The sequence below is a fragment of the Aplidium turbinatum genome, chromosome 5 (assembly GCF_918807975.1).
Source record: "Aplidium turbinatum chromosome 5, kaAplTurb1.1, whole genome shotgun sequence".
Taxonomy (NCBI): domain Eukaryota; kingdom Metazoa; phylum Chordata; class Ascidiacea; order Aplousobranchia; family Polyclinidae; genus Aplidium; species Aplidium turbinatum.
Window position 1 is genome coordinate 8,616,668 of NC_137476.1, and position 18,561 is coordinate 8,635,228.

Below are 18,561 nucleotides of genomic sequence, written 5' to 3' on the forward strand. Positions count from 1 at the left end.
TGTCATCCGCTACAAGTGAGGAAACATGAAGATATGCATTCCATTGGGAATGATAAAGTGCTTAACCAAACTTCAAGAATCTTTTGTTTTTTTAAGTTTCAACGCAAGCATTCTCTGCTTTCAGATTGGCAGTGTTGCTCAATGAATATATGAACAACCTATGTGACTAAAGTTTATTGCACTAAGTTTAAGGACTATAACATTCTCATATAGTGTATGATGTGTTGCAAACTGTTGCATTGTTTATCGTCAAATTGTTGTAAATTTTTTGTTTGAAAAGTACATTTGAACAATGATTAATCAAAAGCATTTTGTTTTTTTAGGTTTTTTTTAACAAAGACAACTTCTGTGCAGGATGGCTGGTGCTATGCAAATACTACTGTGTATTTTAATATTTGAAACCATGATAACTTCAATTGTAAGTATATTCTTATTTCATGTTTTGGACAGTTACGTGAACAAAAGTGTGGCATTGGTTGCAACATGAAACAATTTCAAGAAAAATTTGCATATGATGTTCATACTAGGAGCCATCTTTTTTACTTAATGATTATTATGATTTATTGCAAGTTATTTCTACTGCTTTTGTCATATTTAACTTCATAACGGGTCCTAAACCAGTTAATATATATTTATGCAAATTGGAATGGTTAGGAAGAAAACTTGAATTATATGTAGACAGTGTCAAAGTCATTGAGAGAAGTTGGTATATATTGAACATTGTTCTTTTTTGTATACCATACCTGTGTGTTCCAGGTTTTCACGTTCATACATAGTTCTTTTCATTTATCCAGGTATTTGACTGTATTAAAAATTGTTGTTGTTGTAATGTGAAGATGATCCTTGAGATTACTGAGGAAAGCTGGAAAGTGAAACGCTGTTTTTCCATGAGCTCATTTTCCTTCAAATGATCTTTTCACAAAAAGCAGAGTGTTGTAATTTTTTCCTCCTATCTTTTCTTTTTTTGCCCTGACATGGCCAAAAAAGCTTGTTTATTGCTTGATGCTGTTTTTCAAGAGAGTTGTGATTTGATTTGTGTGATTGATATTGAATATAAGACTGTTTTATGCAGAATTGTCAGGAACCGAAAAATGTGAAAGTGACAATGGCTTATTCAACTTCTATTGTGATCTCATGGGATCCAATTCCTACAATGCGGTACAAAGTCAAAACTGTTTCATTGGATAGCGGTGACATGTCTGAACCAACTGAGTCTGGATTTTCTACTTCACCTGTAAGTTATTTTAAAATATTTTGATGTTTGTTTTATTGTGATGTTTCAGGGATTTATTTATCACTAAAGTTACATATTTTTTGCTCCATTTTTAGAACTTTTGGTGATTTATAATTTTATGATATCATCCATAATTTTAAATGCAGTGTTCTTGGTATGCATGAGAAAGCTTCAAATAAAAAAAATATTAATGAGTTTTTTAATTATGTGCCCTTTCCTGGGTCGCTATTAGGGTCTGCTTTGTTGTTTTATTTGCTGAGTTGTATTAGAAACTGATTTATCGGAACGATTGATTAACTGGAGACATCATGAGTGAGGATATAAATACATTTCAGCACACCATAAATATGACTGATGAAGAACCCTTGCAACCTAGAACAGGCTACACAATATTGGTGTTTGAGTATGATGCTAGCGAGATCCGTACAACCAACGATGCTGCACAAATCTCACCTGCGTATACAGGTATATCTCACTCATTTTATGGTGAACAGTTTTATGTTTTGACAAACACAACATTTATGTTCGTCCAGCAATCATATCATGGTGACAATACTTTTCAGTTTCTTTAATAAAGTTATGTTGCTTTTGTGTGGATAAAATACTGGAAGATGCGCTCATAAGTCAGGTTCACGATGTAAATCTTACTTTGGATTTGTTGTCATATTTACTTATGCAGCCAACTAGACTAAAACTACATTATAATAAGCAGAAAAAGAGGTTTAGCAAGACCATAGGCGTCGATTACCCGGGGGCAGCGGGCAGTGTCTCTTCGGGTCTGAGACATAAGGGGGTGAGATATATCTGACCCCTCGGTTTTTTTGTTAATATTAACAACTTTATAAGAACACTGCTGGTTTTACTGTTTCCGCGAATGTACAAGTTACTTTTGTTCAAATTCAAAAAGTCGGCTTCGCCAAATGTCTTGTGACAAAGGTTGCGAGTCTGATCGTTCTGTGGCAACTTTAGCTCGTCTGGAAAGTCTGTTACGATTTTTGGCAATATGTAGCCTAACAGGCTAGCAAGAATTAAGTTAAATTCGCAAAAACCGTTCAAGCTATTTATCAAGAGTGTGTGAAACGAAAATCGCCACAATATTTTGGTAACAAAAGCTGTTGCATTTTTTCATTCTCTTCACTTATTTGTTTTGTGGTGATAGTTTTGTTTGACCAACGAATTCAATCCTGAACGAAGAACATTCAATGCATTGTATTTAACTGAGTATAAGCATGCAAGGGTATTGGTTTTGTGTCCAGCCTTCAAACTAGGCATATTTTTATTACGACAAAAATGATTGCCAACGTAAAATTACGGATTGCGAAATGGAGTCGGCAATTGCCGAAGTAAAACCTTTGAACACGTTTATTTGCCAGGATTCAAATTGGATATTCAAATTTAATGATTTCTCGTCGATTCTAAACTTTATGCGGTTGTTCAATATGCAAAGTTCACGAAACAAAATAACTGGTTTTTGGAAAATAGTATTCACTACCCAAAAAACAGAAAGAGCTGTTTTAAGCGATCGTTCTATTTTTGCGTATATAGCCTAATCGTTCTCATTGTAACGTAACTATCGATGATCGTTGCAATCGATCTTAAACCTTATCGGCCGCATGAAACAACGGTGTAATGTTGGCTAGGTAATAATAGCGATATAGACGTCGCTAATGCAGGAACCTGATCACACAAAAAGTTTTACACAAAAATACGAGAAAATAAAGTAAAAAAGCTTGAAAAGTTTAAAGCGATACCACACCCACCAACAACGGTAATATTCAATCTTCATCGTTTAACAGTAACTTGCATAAGTATTTTTAAATTGTGCGATGATTTCGGCACAAACATTGAAGAAGCAAATGTTGAGAACGTCAAATTGGCAATATTTATATTTGCGATAAGATGATTGAACATCTTTTCGTTTATGATTTCTCGATTGAATTCTCACACATTACAAGTATCTCTGCTTCAAGAACATGATGAGGAGTCTTCATCGCGCACTTCACTGATCAAGTTTTGTTTGAACCCAGTTGTTTTGATCTTTCATGGCTGCCCTTCTCCACCTGTTTTTAATGACACCAACGTTAGTTACAATTTTCCTTTCCTCTACTGGACACGTTTTTTCGCCTCGGTTATCCAATTGTTTGCGGACATCAGCCCTTTTTTACATTGATTCAACGTTTACAGGCGGTGAATCAATTTGAAAAGAGTTGATTTACTGACTGGGTTTCTTTAATTAATACCATGTTGGAAATTTACGTTGGTAATTTCTTTGCCGATATATATTCTGTACGATTAGTCTACTTCAGCATTTACCTATTAACTCGACAATTGCCGTCGCCAAATTAGAAGGTTGTGTGTCATCTAAGGCGTTTGGTCAACGTTACGCAATTACAGCCAAATTGAATAATGCGCAGAATTTTGCACGACAATCACAACAGACTGACATGCGGGTCCACATTATAATCGTTTAGGCTGAAAATTGACAACTTTTAGAAATTGCTTTCAAAATTAGCTGAAAATTCTTGCCCCCTGGAATTGGCTTACTTCAGTACAAAAGTCGACGCCAATGAGCAAGATCATGTTAAAACTACAAATATTGTATGCTTCATCAGAAAATATTGTATCATGCAGAAAGTATTTATACATTGTATTCAGGAGAATAAAGGAATGCATAGAGGAGGGAAAGAACAAAGCTGTATGCGCATGAGAAGAAAACTTGCTGAACTGAAGTTACCTAACTGATAGTTACCGAAAGAAAGTTACCATCAAAATAGTGAGCTAGTCACAAGTCAACAATGTTTTGTTCAATTCAGGGAGACAGCTAGCACAGTTTATGAGATTGTTAATTAACTTTTGCTACTGTTGTAATTTTTATAAGTTTATCGGTATTAAACACCACTATGGAAAGTTCAGAATAAAGTGTGTGTCAGGTTAAATCTTGATTGGAGAGAGTATTTTGTTACTTGTGTTTTGCAAATTTAGTTTTTATGTATACTGTTTTGTTTAGGTATAATTAAAAGTTTTCACAGCACTTTTAACCGAAGTTATTATCTTTTCACATCGTTTATTCAATGCTCTTTTGTACAGTACCAAAGTGTATCAAAAACGTCCTGAGTAGTACATGGAAACTTTAATGTTTCATGTGTGTATGTTTAAAATTTTTCACATCGTTTATCCAATGCTCTTTTGCACAAAGTTTACCAAAAACGTCCTGAGTAGTACACGGAAGCATATCAGAGACGACCATGTCAAGTTACATTTTTGCTAATGGAAAATTATTGTTTAACTTTTCACTGCACACAGATTGTAGCCGCAACGGTAACATTTTATTGATCACTGAACAAATACTTTCCTGTGACTAACCCGTTGGACTAACGCTATTGTGAAATGAACTATGATGTTCCAAATTTCCTATTGTTTAATGTTTTTTTTTTTGCACTATGAACCAAACCTATAAGATGTAGATTGTAGATTGCAGAAGAACTTTGGCTGTTGAGGTTTCAAAGCATATCATAAGCATTAAATACATATATGCATCACTCAGAATATCTCTCATTGTTTGGTGACGAGATGTTGTTATGACAATTAATTTTAATTTGAAATGGTTTGACGAGAAAAAGATGGTTATGACTTACGTAATTTTGAACTAACTCTATCACGAAGCTTGTCGTCACAATGGAGTAGACTCTGGAGACAAGCCCTGAAGAGAGGCGATGGAGAAGTATTTGGAACCATCAGCCATCTTTTTCCTTACAACCACATGTTCTAGACGACAAACCAGCTTTTCAAAGTGTTCATACTACAGTATCTTATTTAAAAGTGCTGAACATTTTTACTTTAATTTGACTTTATGAAAAGTTTATTCAATGCAAAATTGATAACTTCTGTTGTCTCTAAAGTCTAAACAATCATGTTTTCGTGCAGGTCCCATTGCTCCAACGAATGTTCGTGTGACTTCCACGACGTCATCTCAGATTGATGTTGAGTGGGATAATGAGGATACAGGCCCCGCTGGACAAGTTAGTGTTGTCAATTACAATGTGACGTACAAGGCTGCAGGTGGCAGTGAACAGACTAAGAAATCTACAGAAGCCGCTGATGAATCTGGTCCTGTAACACTCATTACATTATCAAATCTCCCATCTAACACAAAGTATGAAATCGTCAGTGTTGTGTCATTGACAAACTCTTCCGACACCGTCAGTGATCCAAGTCCTTCCGGTAATGGGAGAACTGGTGAGCCTTTTGTATGATTTTAATATTTCAATTTGTTTTACTTTGGATGAACCATCGAAGGAAAGCAAATGAGAAGTCGTACACTAAATGGTCCTGAACTGTTCAAATGTTAGAAATGCAAGAGATAAATGAGCAAATGCACACACGTATGCACATTCTGAATTAGTCAACAACGGTTAGATCAAGCAATTATGTACCACTCTCTTGCTGTGTGCCGTCAAGCAACGTATTTCCAAGGTCAAATCTCGTTGAATTGTGACGATTTGTTCTGAGATGTTTTGCTAGATATTGTTTGTTGCTGAGACTGGCATGACGAAAACTGATTTTGTTAAAATATGCCACACCGAAAATCAAGCATTTCTCATAACAGTACCAGGCTGGGTAACAGTAATCGTTTATATATTGGGAGCACGGTTGAGCCTCCACAAGTATGCGAAACAATCAACAATAAACTATCAAGGCTTTGTTCGTGCGAGGATACAGATTCACAACCAAACCAAAAAAGTAACTATCAGTATTTATTAGGGTGTGGCTGGTGCCCTTATGTTATTCAAATCAGCTCTTCTTTTGGCATACTCTGTGGATGGGTGATACAAACTCACCTGCAAAATTTCAGCTGATTTCGACAACATGTAGGTGTAGCACACGGGATTAAAAGATTGCGCAATCACGCGGCACCAAAAATCGCTTGTTTTTTTAACATTTTTCAATAATACAAGCATATTTTCAACTATAAATTGTATTATTGGCCTTATGTTAAATAGGGTGATCCTTAGTTGCACACTAAAAAAAATTATTTTGGAAAAGTGTTGGTCCGACCCTGCCAAAACGTTCCTTTTGGTTAAAAAACACCAAGAGGAAAATTTCATTGATATTCATTAATGTTTAGAGGTGGCTCAATGGATCCGAAATTCCACCCAGATGAGGTATAGAACACATAAGCACTTCCATAGTTGCTCTCTGCCCAACGCTCGCATGCCTGGGTCCCCCCCCATGTGTTCTTTAACAGTGGGTATTAGCTGCTCAATGCTCATCGGCAGGGGTGTCATGATGAAAAATATCACTTGTTGTTGCCCAGTAAGGTCTGCTTCAGGATGTTAGGAAACTTTTTATGGTGGTCAGCAACTACTCTCAATGCAAACTGCAGTTGCTCCTCGTTCTTTGTGAGAGGGCCAGACAAATCCTTAACTAAGGCAACGCCATGTTTAACATGGTCAGTAACTGGTCATTGGTGACAGCCAATGTGCTGATGAAGCTTTTTGAAGCTAGGCTGATCCTTCCACTGAGCTGCCGGATATTCAAGAAACCAACCAAAAGACGCAAGTTCTTGAAAAGAAGTGTTGAGTTCCTCATCATAAAGTCGATTACAGTCTTCTCTTGAATGAGTTTTATGTCAATAGTTGCACGCTTAAATGGCTCTTCTTCCCCTTTTTTCTCTTTCTGAGCCACAACCATCTTGTCCAAGCCATTGTCCAAAACGTCATCAAACAACGCCAAGGCAACCAACTACTCAGAAAGTAACCACAGTTGGCCTGCAATCTTTTTCACTGTAGCGTTGGATATGTCGGCATTAATCGTTTGATACTTCTGCAAATGCTTCAGCAGCTTTAGGTTCTTTCTTGGGGCCTTTACAGCAATGCTCGTTGTTGCCCATGCTTCAACGTAGATATGGGAAAATATGCAGAGTTCCTGCAATCCTTGGCATGCTGTCAATTTAAACTGTGAAAGAATAATCCAGACTTTGAAAGTGTAGATCACTTTTGCCATCCATTGGTGCATGGCTCCGGGAGCTACAAAGTGAATGCCTTGAGGAGGGACAGCTCAAAGAAAAATAATTACCAGCTCCAGTAGTTCTATGTAGTCATCTCTTGGCTGAGTGACTTTCACAGCCGTCTCCAAGACATTCACCATCTCATTATTGATGTCAATCACAGCATTGGCTGTATAATCATCAGTTGACGAGTCTTCAAATGCAGTCTGGTCAATAAACTGCCATCTTGTTTTGAAGCGCTTGAACAAGAGAACATCAGGAGCTGATGAAGTCCCCATGGGTTCAGAAAAGGCTAAAGCAGCAATCAGAAGCATCCAGAGGACCAAATTAAACTTTATTTAATCGCTTTAGAACAAACTGGGACAGTATTACAAATCAGGATTTTGCAGAATTGAATGTTTTCAATTGGAAAGATGTTAATAATGCAGAGTTTTTATACGACTGTAAAGCACAACCAATTGAAACAGCTACCTCTATGATGGCTGCAAATACGAGATTTTGGTGCAGGGATGACTACAGAGAGATGTTGCATCTTTCATTGATAAACGCTGGCTCAAACTTAGTGGAACTTGATAATTACACGATGCTAAAGCCTGGTGCACTTCATCAGGCACGGTGGATGGGGCACGAGTTTTGTATATAATACAATTAAGATTGTTCTTTTTGAAAACAAGATTAGAACTGAATTGAAAAAAATGTAATATAAAGACGTTGATGAAGAAATTTCCACTATCGCAATTGCGTCATTTGCAAAGCATCACTGGTACCTTACAGAAGATTTGATACCATTTTCCCTGTTTAGTTCAAAGGTTAACTTGTCTTCAAAGGAAAAAATTGCAACAAAACTTTAAGAGCTTTGACAAAGGTATAAAATTCATCAACCGAATTGGTTTCGCTGCTGAAAAAGGTTATGGAAAACCCCAGTTTCTGAAGGAGGTATCATCGTCATCTTCTTTAGATCAATTTGTCAGCGCTGATTCATGGATGTTTTTTGATTTGTTTAAAATTGATACAGCATTCCTTGAACTACCCGTTGAAAGTTGGGAGTCTGATGCTTCTTATCAACAAAGTATAAAGCTATTATCAATAGTGAATGTTTCAAATGGTACTGCTGTAAGAGGGGTGAAGCTTGCTTCTGATTTCTTACATCACTCCAAAACTGAAGAAAAGTATCAGAACATTCTCCAAGTTAAAGCTTTGGTAGAGAGTTTGCTTTGTTGAACCATAGAGAAATAAAACAAAGTAACTTCAGCAAGTTTAACATGATGTGTCGAAAACGTTAGAGTTTATTTTTAATTATAATTATATTTGTGTATGTAATACATCATGGTAAACCCGCTGAAGTTACTTTGTTTTATTTCTCTTTGATTCTTCAAGTTGATGAAAACGATCGAAAGGTTCTTCCTAACCAGCGTGAACGAGGAACGTTCCTCTGGGGATAGTTTAAAAACCTGGTTTCTGTATACATCATAAACATTGTTGCTATGCTAATGTGTATTATATTTAATATTGGTTTTAACTGTGTTTGTGTAGTAGGCCTACTGTGTCTGTATGAAATGACAAATTTTCAAAAATCAAAGTTTTTTGTTGCTTCGACGAAAAAAAATACCAAAAATTTATGAAAATTAGGTGAAAAAGCAAATAAATTATCACAATAATACCCAAATATTATAATGCAAACAATACTTACTTTGACATAGGCCAATAATACATTTTATAGTTGAGAATATGCTTGTATTATTGAAAAATGCTAAAAAATAAGCGATTTTTGACTATTTTCGGTGCCGTGTGATTGCGCAATCTTTAAATCCCGTGTGCTACACCTAAATGTTGTCGAAATCAGCTGAAATTGTGCAGGTGAGTTTGTATCACCCATCCACAGAGTATACCAAAAGAAGAGCTGATTTAGTAAAGTATTTAATTTTTGGTAGGCACCAGCCACACCCTAGTATTTATCTTACACACTTCACAGCACACTATCAGTGATGACACTGATGTATTAATATCGGCTGTGAGCGATTGTGTTTTGGATATTTACAGCATGATGTTCTGGCAATCCGTTGACAGTCACAAATGTTTCTTTGTTCATGGGTAACACTCAACTGTGGAGAGTTCTAATCACACCAAAACTGAAAAGACTGATTTTCTTCGAATAAAAAAGTCTTGGAAAATAAAGCAGCGGCAGTGCTGAACACTAACTTAACAAATCGATGAAATTACTTAATTCAGTAGTTGTATAAGAAAAAGAGTAACGTAAAACCTTACAACTTTGCCAGGGTGGACAACTTTGCCCGAAATTTGTGACAAAATGATCACAATACGATTTTCATGTTTTATTGGTTTTGTTTAGTGGATGATATTGTTAAATATGAATATTTTATCAATTGTTTCAGCAGAAAAAAAAGCTTTTTAAGATTATTTTCATTAAGTTAATTCCAAATGAAAATGCAAGGGAAAAAATGCAAAAACTATGTGTTGTGTCGGAAATTTCACATGGGGGTCAAAGGTCATTTACTCATGCAGAGTGTTTGCAGTATGCAAAGCTTCTGTATTTATTCATGAGTATGTGCAAATGAGTTTTTATTAAATTCGAAGAAGTTTGATATTTTTGTGGGCATTTTAGTCGTTGTGACCCCTTATTTTGTGCTTTGGGTACAACTTTGCCCACTCCTCATGATCACTCCAGTGAACACCAACTGCCTATTTCTTGCATATAACTTTTATAAAGTTTGTACCTTAGGTCATAAACTTAATTACAGGTCACTAAGAGACACATTGCTGCTTGGTTAAAATAACATCATGGATATGAGGTGATACCTCATTCAGCTAAATCTCTGATTGCTAGCAGTTTTAAAACCAGCAGAAACAAGCTGGATTGAAAGCTATGATTTTTTCTCTGTTGTTTACAATGTTTAGTTATAATTTTTAGGATAAGCTTGCACACAGCTCTGGTTCCAGGGCTACAGCTTGCTCCATCACTAGTGCTGTCTACCAGGTTGACATTCCAAATCACCACATTTTGGCACTATATGACATCTAACGAAGTAGTGGTAGTGTACTCCAGTTTTAATCCGGTGTGTCCCCGTTACCGAGGGTGGCCGGTTCACCTCAAAGTGCCGCAATCGCCTTCACACCCTGCCTCCACATCGATCTGTCTAAAGCAGTAGTTCTTAACCTGGGCGCTACCGCCCCCTAGTGGGCGCTGTTAACTTTTAGAGGGGCGGAAATATTCAGGGGGCGTTATAGGGGGCGCTACATTCAGAAGGTGTAACGATATTTTCCTTACTGCAAATTTGCTTTAGTAGTTCTGCTGGGGGTACGAGAATCCACAGAGGATGAGGAGCTATATACAGTATAGAGATTGTGTTTAACAAGGGAAGTAGTGATTCTCTCTCAGAGCATTCTATGTTGGCCTATACAGCACAATGCACAACACCATCCGACAAGCGTGGACGTCGGATGGTGTTGTGCATGGCCTTTGTTGTTGATAATGGGCATTGTTTCCCTTTCCTTGTAGTAAGTAAATGGCATTTTGTGGTCAGCTTTTGGCAGGGACAGCGGGCAGGCAGTGCAAGCAAACCATAAGGACTGGTCATAATAATAGTCAGTCAATAATGGTTATTAGTGTAACTCTTACTAACTACTAAAAAATCAGCAGAGATGTGCCTTAAGACTTTTAAGTTAAGAGCCTTAAGGCACATCTGTGCTGATTTTTTAGTATTAAAACTAACATCGGCTTAAACTAGTTTTTTCTTACTAACTAATAACTAATTACTACTGGCTGTAGGCTAGCCTTATAGTCTTGGAAGAAAATGTCATTAGTAAGCTACAGCCCTTATATTATGGTGGGCGCCAGACCATGGAAATCTCTGAAAAGGGGCGCTGGGGAAAAAAAGGTTAAGAACCACTGGTCTAAAGCGTCCTCTCTTTTCAAGCCCACCTTGCTGCTTTCCTCTTCAACTTTCGGTACACGACAACTGGGCGAGACAAAGTGGGCGATACCCACTTGGGCGAGACCAGGTGGGCGACGAGACAAGTGGGCGACGGACCAGGTGGGCGACGAGTCAAGTGGGCGACGAGTCAAGTGGGCGACGAGCCAAGTGGGCGACGGCCAAAGTGGGCGACGGAAGCGAAAGTTTAGCCGTTCGGAAAAAATATGACTTTTAATTTTTACTTTAAAATACAATGATTGATTTGTGGAAGGGAGGCAATGAGAGTTCTCACGCTGAGTTTCACGAAGCATTAGAAGCAACATTTTCATTATTTTTTGTAGCCTAGTAATACTAATAGCGCTTGCTGTTTGATGTTAATTTGCATTGTGACATCATCTTGACACATTATTTTGCAATTTGCGGCGTCGGGGTTTATTGTGAAGCTTAAGAGAAACCTCTCAGAAAAGAGACAAACGAATGGCTAAAGAGTGGTTGAAGTCAGTTATGAACGTTCTCTAACCGTTAATCAAAGCTTGTCAGTATAAAATATGATTTTTAATTTTTACTTTAAAATACAATGGTTGATTTGTGGAAGGGAAGCAATGAGAGTTCTCACGCTGAGTTTCACGAAGCATTGGAAGCAATATTTTCATTATTTTTTGTAGTCTAGTAATAGCGCTTTCTGTTTGATGTTAATTTGCATTGTGACATCATCTTGACACATTATTTTGCAATTTGCGGCGTCAGGGTTTATCGTAAAGCTTAAGAGAAACCCCTCAGAAAAGAAACAAACGAAAGGTCAAAGAGTGGTAGTAAGAGTAGCCTAATTGTAATCAAAGAGATAGAAAGGGAAACGCCGCAGAGAGTTGTTGCAGCAAAATTTGATGTGGCACAGGCGCAAATTTCACGGATATGGAAGGCACGGGAAAAGCTCTTGAACAACCATCGTAACAACAACATCGACAAAGTTCACCTTAAGCAAGTAGAAGTTGTGTTTTATTTCCAGCAAACACAACTTCTTTTATCCATCTTTTAGACCAACGTATCATCAAGAATTTCAAACATCATTATCGATGGAGTATGTTGCAAAAACTTCCGGTCACCATCGATGCTAATAAAAACGCTGCAGCCACCAACATAGCACGCGCAATCTGTTTGTTTTTTTTTCGCTGAGACTTTTCGGTCATTTGTCCGAAATGACTTGTAAAAATTCGTTCATTTTTTATTTATTTCGGTCATTTTTTCTGATGAAAATATTTCCTTTCAAGTAGCTGATACAAACCAAAATTTGCACTTTCTGACTCGCTACAACATTAAGTTTCGCTGAGAAACGTTGTCGTGTTTTACCTGAGAAAAGTTGGAACAGACAAACGTTTCTTCAACGTTCATCAGCGAAACTCAACCTTGCAACACTTGGCCGAATTGACTATATATTTGTTTGCACATTTTGACCGAATTGGCTAGGCTATATTTTTTTCGGACATTTTTCTAAAAAATCGGTCAATGACCGAAAAAAAAAAACAGCGCACAATTAGTGTTCTTGACGCTATAAATCGTATGTGCGCGGAAAATCCAATGTCTCATAGAGACTTGCCATTAACTTACATTTACAATGTTGTATGTGAAAGTACCAATAAAACTTTAATCCGAATGCTCTAGTCTAGACGCTGCGTAGCCGCATCAGCAGTTTACAGAACACATTGTGACTGACAGTCATTACTAGGGCCATTTTGTTTATGACCTAAAAATTGAAAAATATGACTTTAGTTTTAGATATTCTGTCAACAATTTTGTTTTAATGGATTATTTTTAGAGCATCAAATTTATGCTAATCTCCGTAGTTAATGATTCGTATGTAAGTTTTTACATGTATTTTAAACAATAACACACTCGAACAACAATTAAAAACTTCTGTTTCGCTTGAAAATCACTACAAACATTCAAATGTCTAATGCATGTACCTACCAAACCAGCTACTTAGTAGTTAAGATCTCACCACTGGCTGACCTAGTGACCTACCGCAAGTGTTTATAATATTCAGAGACTGGATTGTGTGTTGCAAAATAATGTGTCAAGATGATGTCACAATGCAAATTAACATCAAACAGCAAGCGCTATTACTAGACTACAAAAAATAATCAAAATGTTGCTTCCAATGCTTCGTGAAACTCAGCGTGAGAACTCTCATTGCTTCCCTTCCACAAATCAACCATTGTATTTTAAAGTAAAAATTAAAAGTCATATTTTATACTGACAAGCTTTGATAACGGTTAGGGAACGTTCGTAACTGACTTAAACCACTCTTTGGCCATTCGTTTGTCTCTTTCCTGAGAGGTTTCTCTTAAGCTTCACGATTAACCCTGACGCCGCAAATTGCAAAATAATGTGACAAGATGATATCACAATGCAAAGCGCTATTACACAAAAAATAATGAAAATGTTGCTTCTAATGCTTCGTGAAACTCAGCGTGAGAACTCTCATGGCTTCCTTTCTACAAATCAACCATTGTATTTTAAAGTAAAAATTAAAAGTCATATTTTTTCCGAACGGCTAAACTTTCGATTCCGTCGCCCACTTTGGCCGTCGCCCACTTGGCTCGTCGCCCACTTGGTCTGTCGCCCACTTGGCTCGTCGCCCACTTGACTCGTCGCCCACCTGGTCCGTCGCCCACTTGTCTCGTCGCCCACCTGGTCTCGCCCAAGTGGGTATCGCCCACTTTGTCTCGCCCAGTTGTCGTGTACCGTCAACTTTCCTCTTTTCCACGTTTTTTGGGTCTTCCTTGTTTTCTACGACCCTCCACTTGTAACTCCAGCGCTTTTCTCAAAACATCATCTTCATCCCTTCTCAAAACATGCCCGCACCACCTCACTCCATTCGCTTTTGTCAACTTATCAACATTCTCATTCAATCCAAGCAAGTTCATAAGTTCTTCGGTATTCCTTTAGTCCATCAGCTTCACACCACACATTGCTCTCACCATGACGAAGTTGAACAGAAAATTGAATGAGAGTCCAAAACCAAACAAAGATGAATTGAAGGTGTCTAATTGGGTAGTGGTGGAATTTAATATTGGTTCAATCTCCCGAAACACAACGGGTGACAATAGCAAATTGTACGCGGGCCAAATCACAAGAAAATTTTCCAATTCATTTTATGAGGTCAAATTCTTAAGGCCCCCCCTACAATTTGTAATATGTGACTTAAGCATGTGACAGGTACTCATGGCCCTTGAATGAGGATCAGACATTTGTGAACTTTGATGCCATATCTCGCGTTCTTCCAATATTTCAAGTTCTTCCAAGACGAAACAATCTTTTCTTTTTTGTGTAATTTGTTACAAACTGTAAAGCATGTATCATACCGTAATCGTTCTGCTGTTTGTATCCAAAAATTTATTTTGTAACATCCACTGTTGCCGCTGTGTCACAGAAAGATGTAGGATTGATGATACTGTCGTTTATATTTCTTTGCTGTTTACGTTAGCAATTTCAATTCAATAAACAAGTTGATTTCAATATACGATTATTAAGCCTGGAGTGGCTAATCGCGACCATAAGGGTATCCAATTGTATAAAGTCCCTACCAATTGGGCAGAAAGTTATTTTTCTACTGTACGTTATTTTTAAAAACACTGCTTGTGGGGTGGGCAAAGTTGTATGATTACCATGTTAAAATTGCTTGAGCCACAACTAAATGTGTAAAATATAGCTAAAAAACTAGCTGTGGGCAAAGTTGCCACTTTCGGGGCAACATTGCCCAGCAAAATAAAACAAAAAAATAATAATGAAAAAGATTACTTACTGATAATTTAAGTTGTTGCATGCTTTAGCACAATTAGCACATGTCTTTGCAACCCATATAAGCCATTGCAACAAGAATTACCTCCCAACAAAATTTACAACAAACAATTTTCAGCTAGCTCATGATATCTCGGCAAAGTTGTACCATTTTACCGTACCCTATCTTACATTAATTGCTGCTGAAGTTGATAGAAATGTAATGTTTAGATTTGAAAACATAGCGATCTATATACACAATTACACAGGCTTTGCCAACGTGCGACCTGAAGGCCCATGTAATTTTGGTTATGAACTTTTAAGCTAAATCTATTGTACATTCCTTTCAAATTATAGTTAATTGAGAATTCTACTTGCCAAAGAATGATCACTGCATCTCACATCACCGCAAAACTCTTAATTTTACGTTAAACAGGGGATAAATATTTTCCTATGGCCAGTTTTGCCAGGCGCTTATTGAATTTCCAGCACAAGTGTTTAAATCTAGTCCATTAATTCCATGGTAACAATAGCACAAAGTAACTAAAAATTACACAAAATGTACACAAAGACTATATTTATTAACTGACACTTGAACAATCAACTTGTACTAGCGATTTTGGCTACTAACAGATCGGCCTCCAGTCAAACTTGAAGCTGCACATTGACATGGCCTGTGTATGAATATGAAGGTCGCCATGTTTTAGAATATAATCATTAATTTCAATTCAAAGGCACTAGTATATTGAATAATTTTCATGCAACAACGCTTCTACAATCTTGTGTGTTTGCAATATTTTAGAAAACCATTTTTTTTTATATATTAGAAAGTTGTCAGTGCGATGAAATTTTTGTGGATTTATCGAACCAGTCTTTGTATCTTCCCAATTGATTCTAGAATAAAGCTTACCTGTCCTTGTATACGAACCTTTGCCATTGTTTTTTGTATGCTTAATCACTAAGTCGTATTTTTAAAGCCAGTATTGTGATCCACCAGCTTTATCTTTCCTGGTTAGGTGCAACTTTTACTTTCATATCAGCATTCAATAGTTTGGGAAGTTACCAAAACACTTGATGAGTCTTGATTTTTATGTCATCACAAGTTTTACGTGAATGTTTTTGATTTGTTTGCAGATATTGCGAAACCTACCGGTCTGTCTGTGGTTGACATTACAACAACAACTATAAATATAAGTTGGATGGCACCACCAATGGGTGGTAATGCTGAAGAAATCACCGGATACAACGTTTCATGGACACCACCTGACAACGATGGAAGCAAGACGTTTGATGATGCTTCGACTACAGGACAAATTACCGGCCTCACTTCTAACACACAATACAGCATAACTGTGGTTGCCACATATGAGGGTGGAGAGGGTGAACTATCGAATAGAGTTAATAGAGCCACAGGTGAGCTATTTGCATAACGTTTTGAATCACTAATTTTATTGCTGAGAGGAAATAGGCAAGCATTGGATAATGGATATTAGTGAGTGTGAACAATGGTGGCCATTGTGACTTTGAAATGTTTTTTCTTTGTAACGATTAGAAGACGATCTTTTCTCAACTGTGCTCACTCGAGCTTTAATAAACTTGTTGAAACATATAATCTTGCTTTGATAGGTACAAGTCGTACAACCTTTACTTGGCTCAGTTGGCTGACGAATATTTACAAATTAGCGATTGATGTTATGAAAGTTACCGAAAACCGCTGTAACTTTTGAACTTATTTTTGGTTGTTTCAAGTGCTGGGTGACTATTGTTAATTTTGAACTTGTTTTTAGATATTGCGAAACCTACTGGTTTGAATGTGAGTGACACCACATCAACAGCTATTGATATACGTTGGACAGCACCAAGTGGTGGTGGTGCTAAAGAAATCACAGGATACAAAGCTTCATGGACACCAGCTCATAACGATGGAAGCAAGACATTTGCTGGTGCTGCGACTACTTCAGGGACAATCACCGGCCTCACTTCTAACACACAATACAGCATAACTGTGGTTGCCACATATCAGGATGATGGAGAGGGTGAAGTATCGGGTGAAGTATCGGGTGCAGTTGATGGAATCACAGGTGAGCTATTTGCGTAATATTTTAATAACCAATTTATTAGTGCCATGACTTGAACATCAATAAACTTATTTGCAAGCGATCCACATGGTGCAAGAATCATACTCAGTCGAAAAATTTCCAGACAAGATAAAACTAGATGCTGATGGATTTGTATGGCTTGTCTTATTTTGTATTTTAGTTCTGAGAATTGCATTTGGTACAAACGATACTTTCGATTCTTTCATAATATACTCCCTACCCAGTTTATTGTTATAAAGTTGTTTTTGTTACTTATTTGTAGTTCCTGAAAAGCTATCGGCTCCAACAAGTACCTCCAACACTGCTTCTTCGATATCTCTGCAATGGAATAGGACTAGTGGTGGACTTGGTGGGATTACTTACACGGTCACATGGAGCCCACCTTCTTCTGATGGAACTTATAACCAATCTGGGCTTTCAGGAGATGCAACAGTCGTCGGTGATCTTGTTTCCAACACAAAATATAGTTTCAAAGTATCATCAGTTAATTCTGGTGGGTCTAGCGAACCGTCTGATGTCGCTTCTTTGTATACAGGTAAGTTTGATCTAGTTATGTTACATGGCGATATGTTTAAGGACGGTTGATTTAGATTTAGTGCACTTTGCATTATGTTGTTGTGAGTTTGTCCCATCTAGCCTTGTTAGCCTTGTCCCATCTGTATAGCAGAACCAAGTTTTAACGGTATGAGTGATTGCTTGCCCCACAGACGATATGTGCTCACTGCAGGCCTTGAAATTCACGGCGGACATGTCCGCCGTCGCAGCATGTGATGTCCGCGGGAAGTACCCTCTAGATCGGTCATATTTGTCCGCTGAAAAATAGTGCAGAAACTGGCGATACAAATTTTCATTGCACAGCACGAACAACTGTTGCAAGAATATAATTTGCGCTGGGAATGCGAAATTATCGCATTCCAAGCGCGCATCTAGAAAAAGTTAATACTGTGTCTCTTAGCTTCCATTCAAGCAGAAAAACTTTCGAATTTTACGTTGCTTCAACGATTGATGACATTGAATCAGCGTAACAGAGGTGAATTCTTAGCTAAGAATTGATGGGAGTACCGGTACTTCTACACTAATCACGCGCAACTTAGTTCAAGTCTTACGTTACAATGTCTAACTTTGATCTCCGAATAATATTGATAAGGCAAGGTTGGTTACAAAATTAGATTATAAGAGTAGGCTTCTACAGCAAGATGCCGCAAAACTTAAGTTTTGGTATTACAGTAAGAAAGAAAAGGCCCAGGGAAATTTCTGAAATTGAGAATGAGGGCGATGAACCTACTACTAGGAAATTTACTGGTAATAGACGCATATAATAAAGGAGCAACGGATGTAAGGATTAGCTCTGTCAAAGATCACAACACATCGTTTACCCCAAGCCGTCAATTTCCGATCATCAAGGCCATCGACAATATGAGTGACAACGAAAAGCATATTTTATCGCTAAAAAAGAGCTCGCATTTACGCTTTTCCCTCAACTAGCCGGTCTGGAGAAAAGACACGGAATAG

At 37.4% G+C, this 18,561-nt stretch overlaps 1 protein-coding gene across 1 annotated transcript in view; it reads left to right on the forward strand.

Annotated features, from left to right (window-relative positions):
* Window positions 1–344: 344 nt before the first annotated feature.
* Window positions 345–18,561, forward strand: part of LOC145770910 (fibronectin-like) — a 66,373-nt gene continuing 48,156 nt past the window's right edge. Inside the window, exons 1-7 of the mRNA XM_082582654.1 lie at window positions 345–418; window positions 1,073–1,234; window positions 1,570–1,699; window positions 5,159–5,470; window positions 16,085–16,363; window positions 16,738–17,031; window positions 17,312–17,584. Of these exons, the coding sequence (XP_082438780.1) occupies window positions 356–418; window positions 1,073–1,234; window positions 1,570–1,699; window positions 5,159–5,470; window positions 16,085–16,363; window positions 16,738–17,031; window positions 17,312–17,584 (1,513 nt within the window). The 5' untranslated portion in view covers window positions 345–355. The remainder of the gene's footprint in view (window positions 419–1,072; window positions 1,235–1,569; window positions 1,700–5,158; window positions 5,471–16,084; window positions 16,364–16,737; window positions 17,032–17,311; window positions 17,585–18,561) is intronic.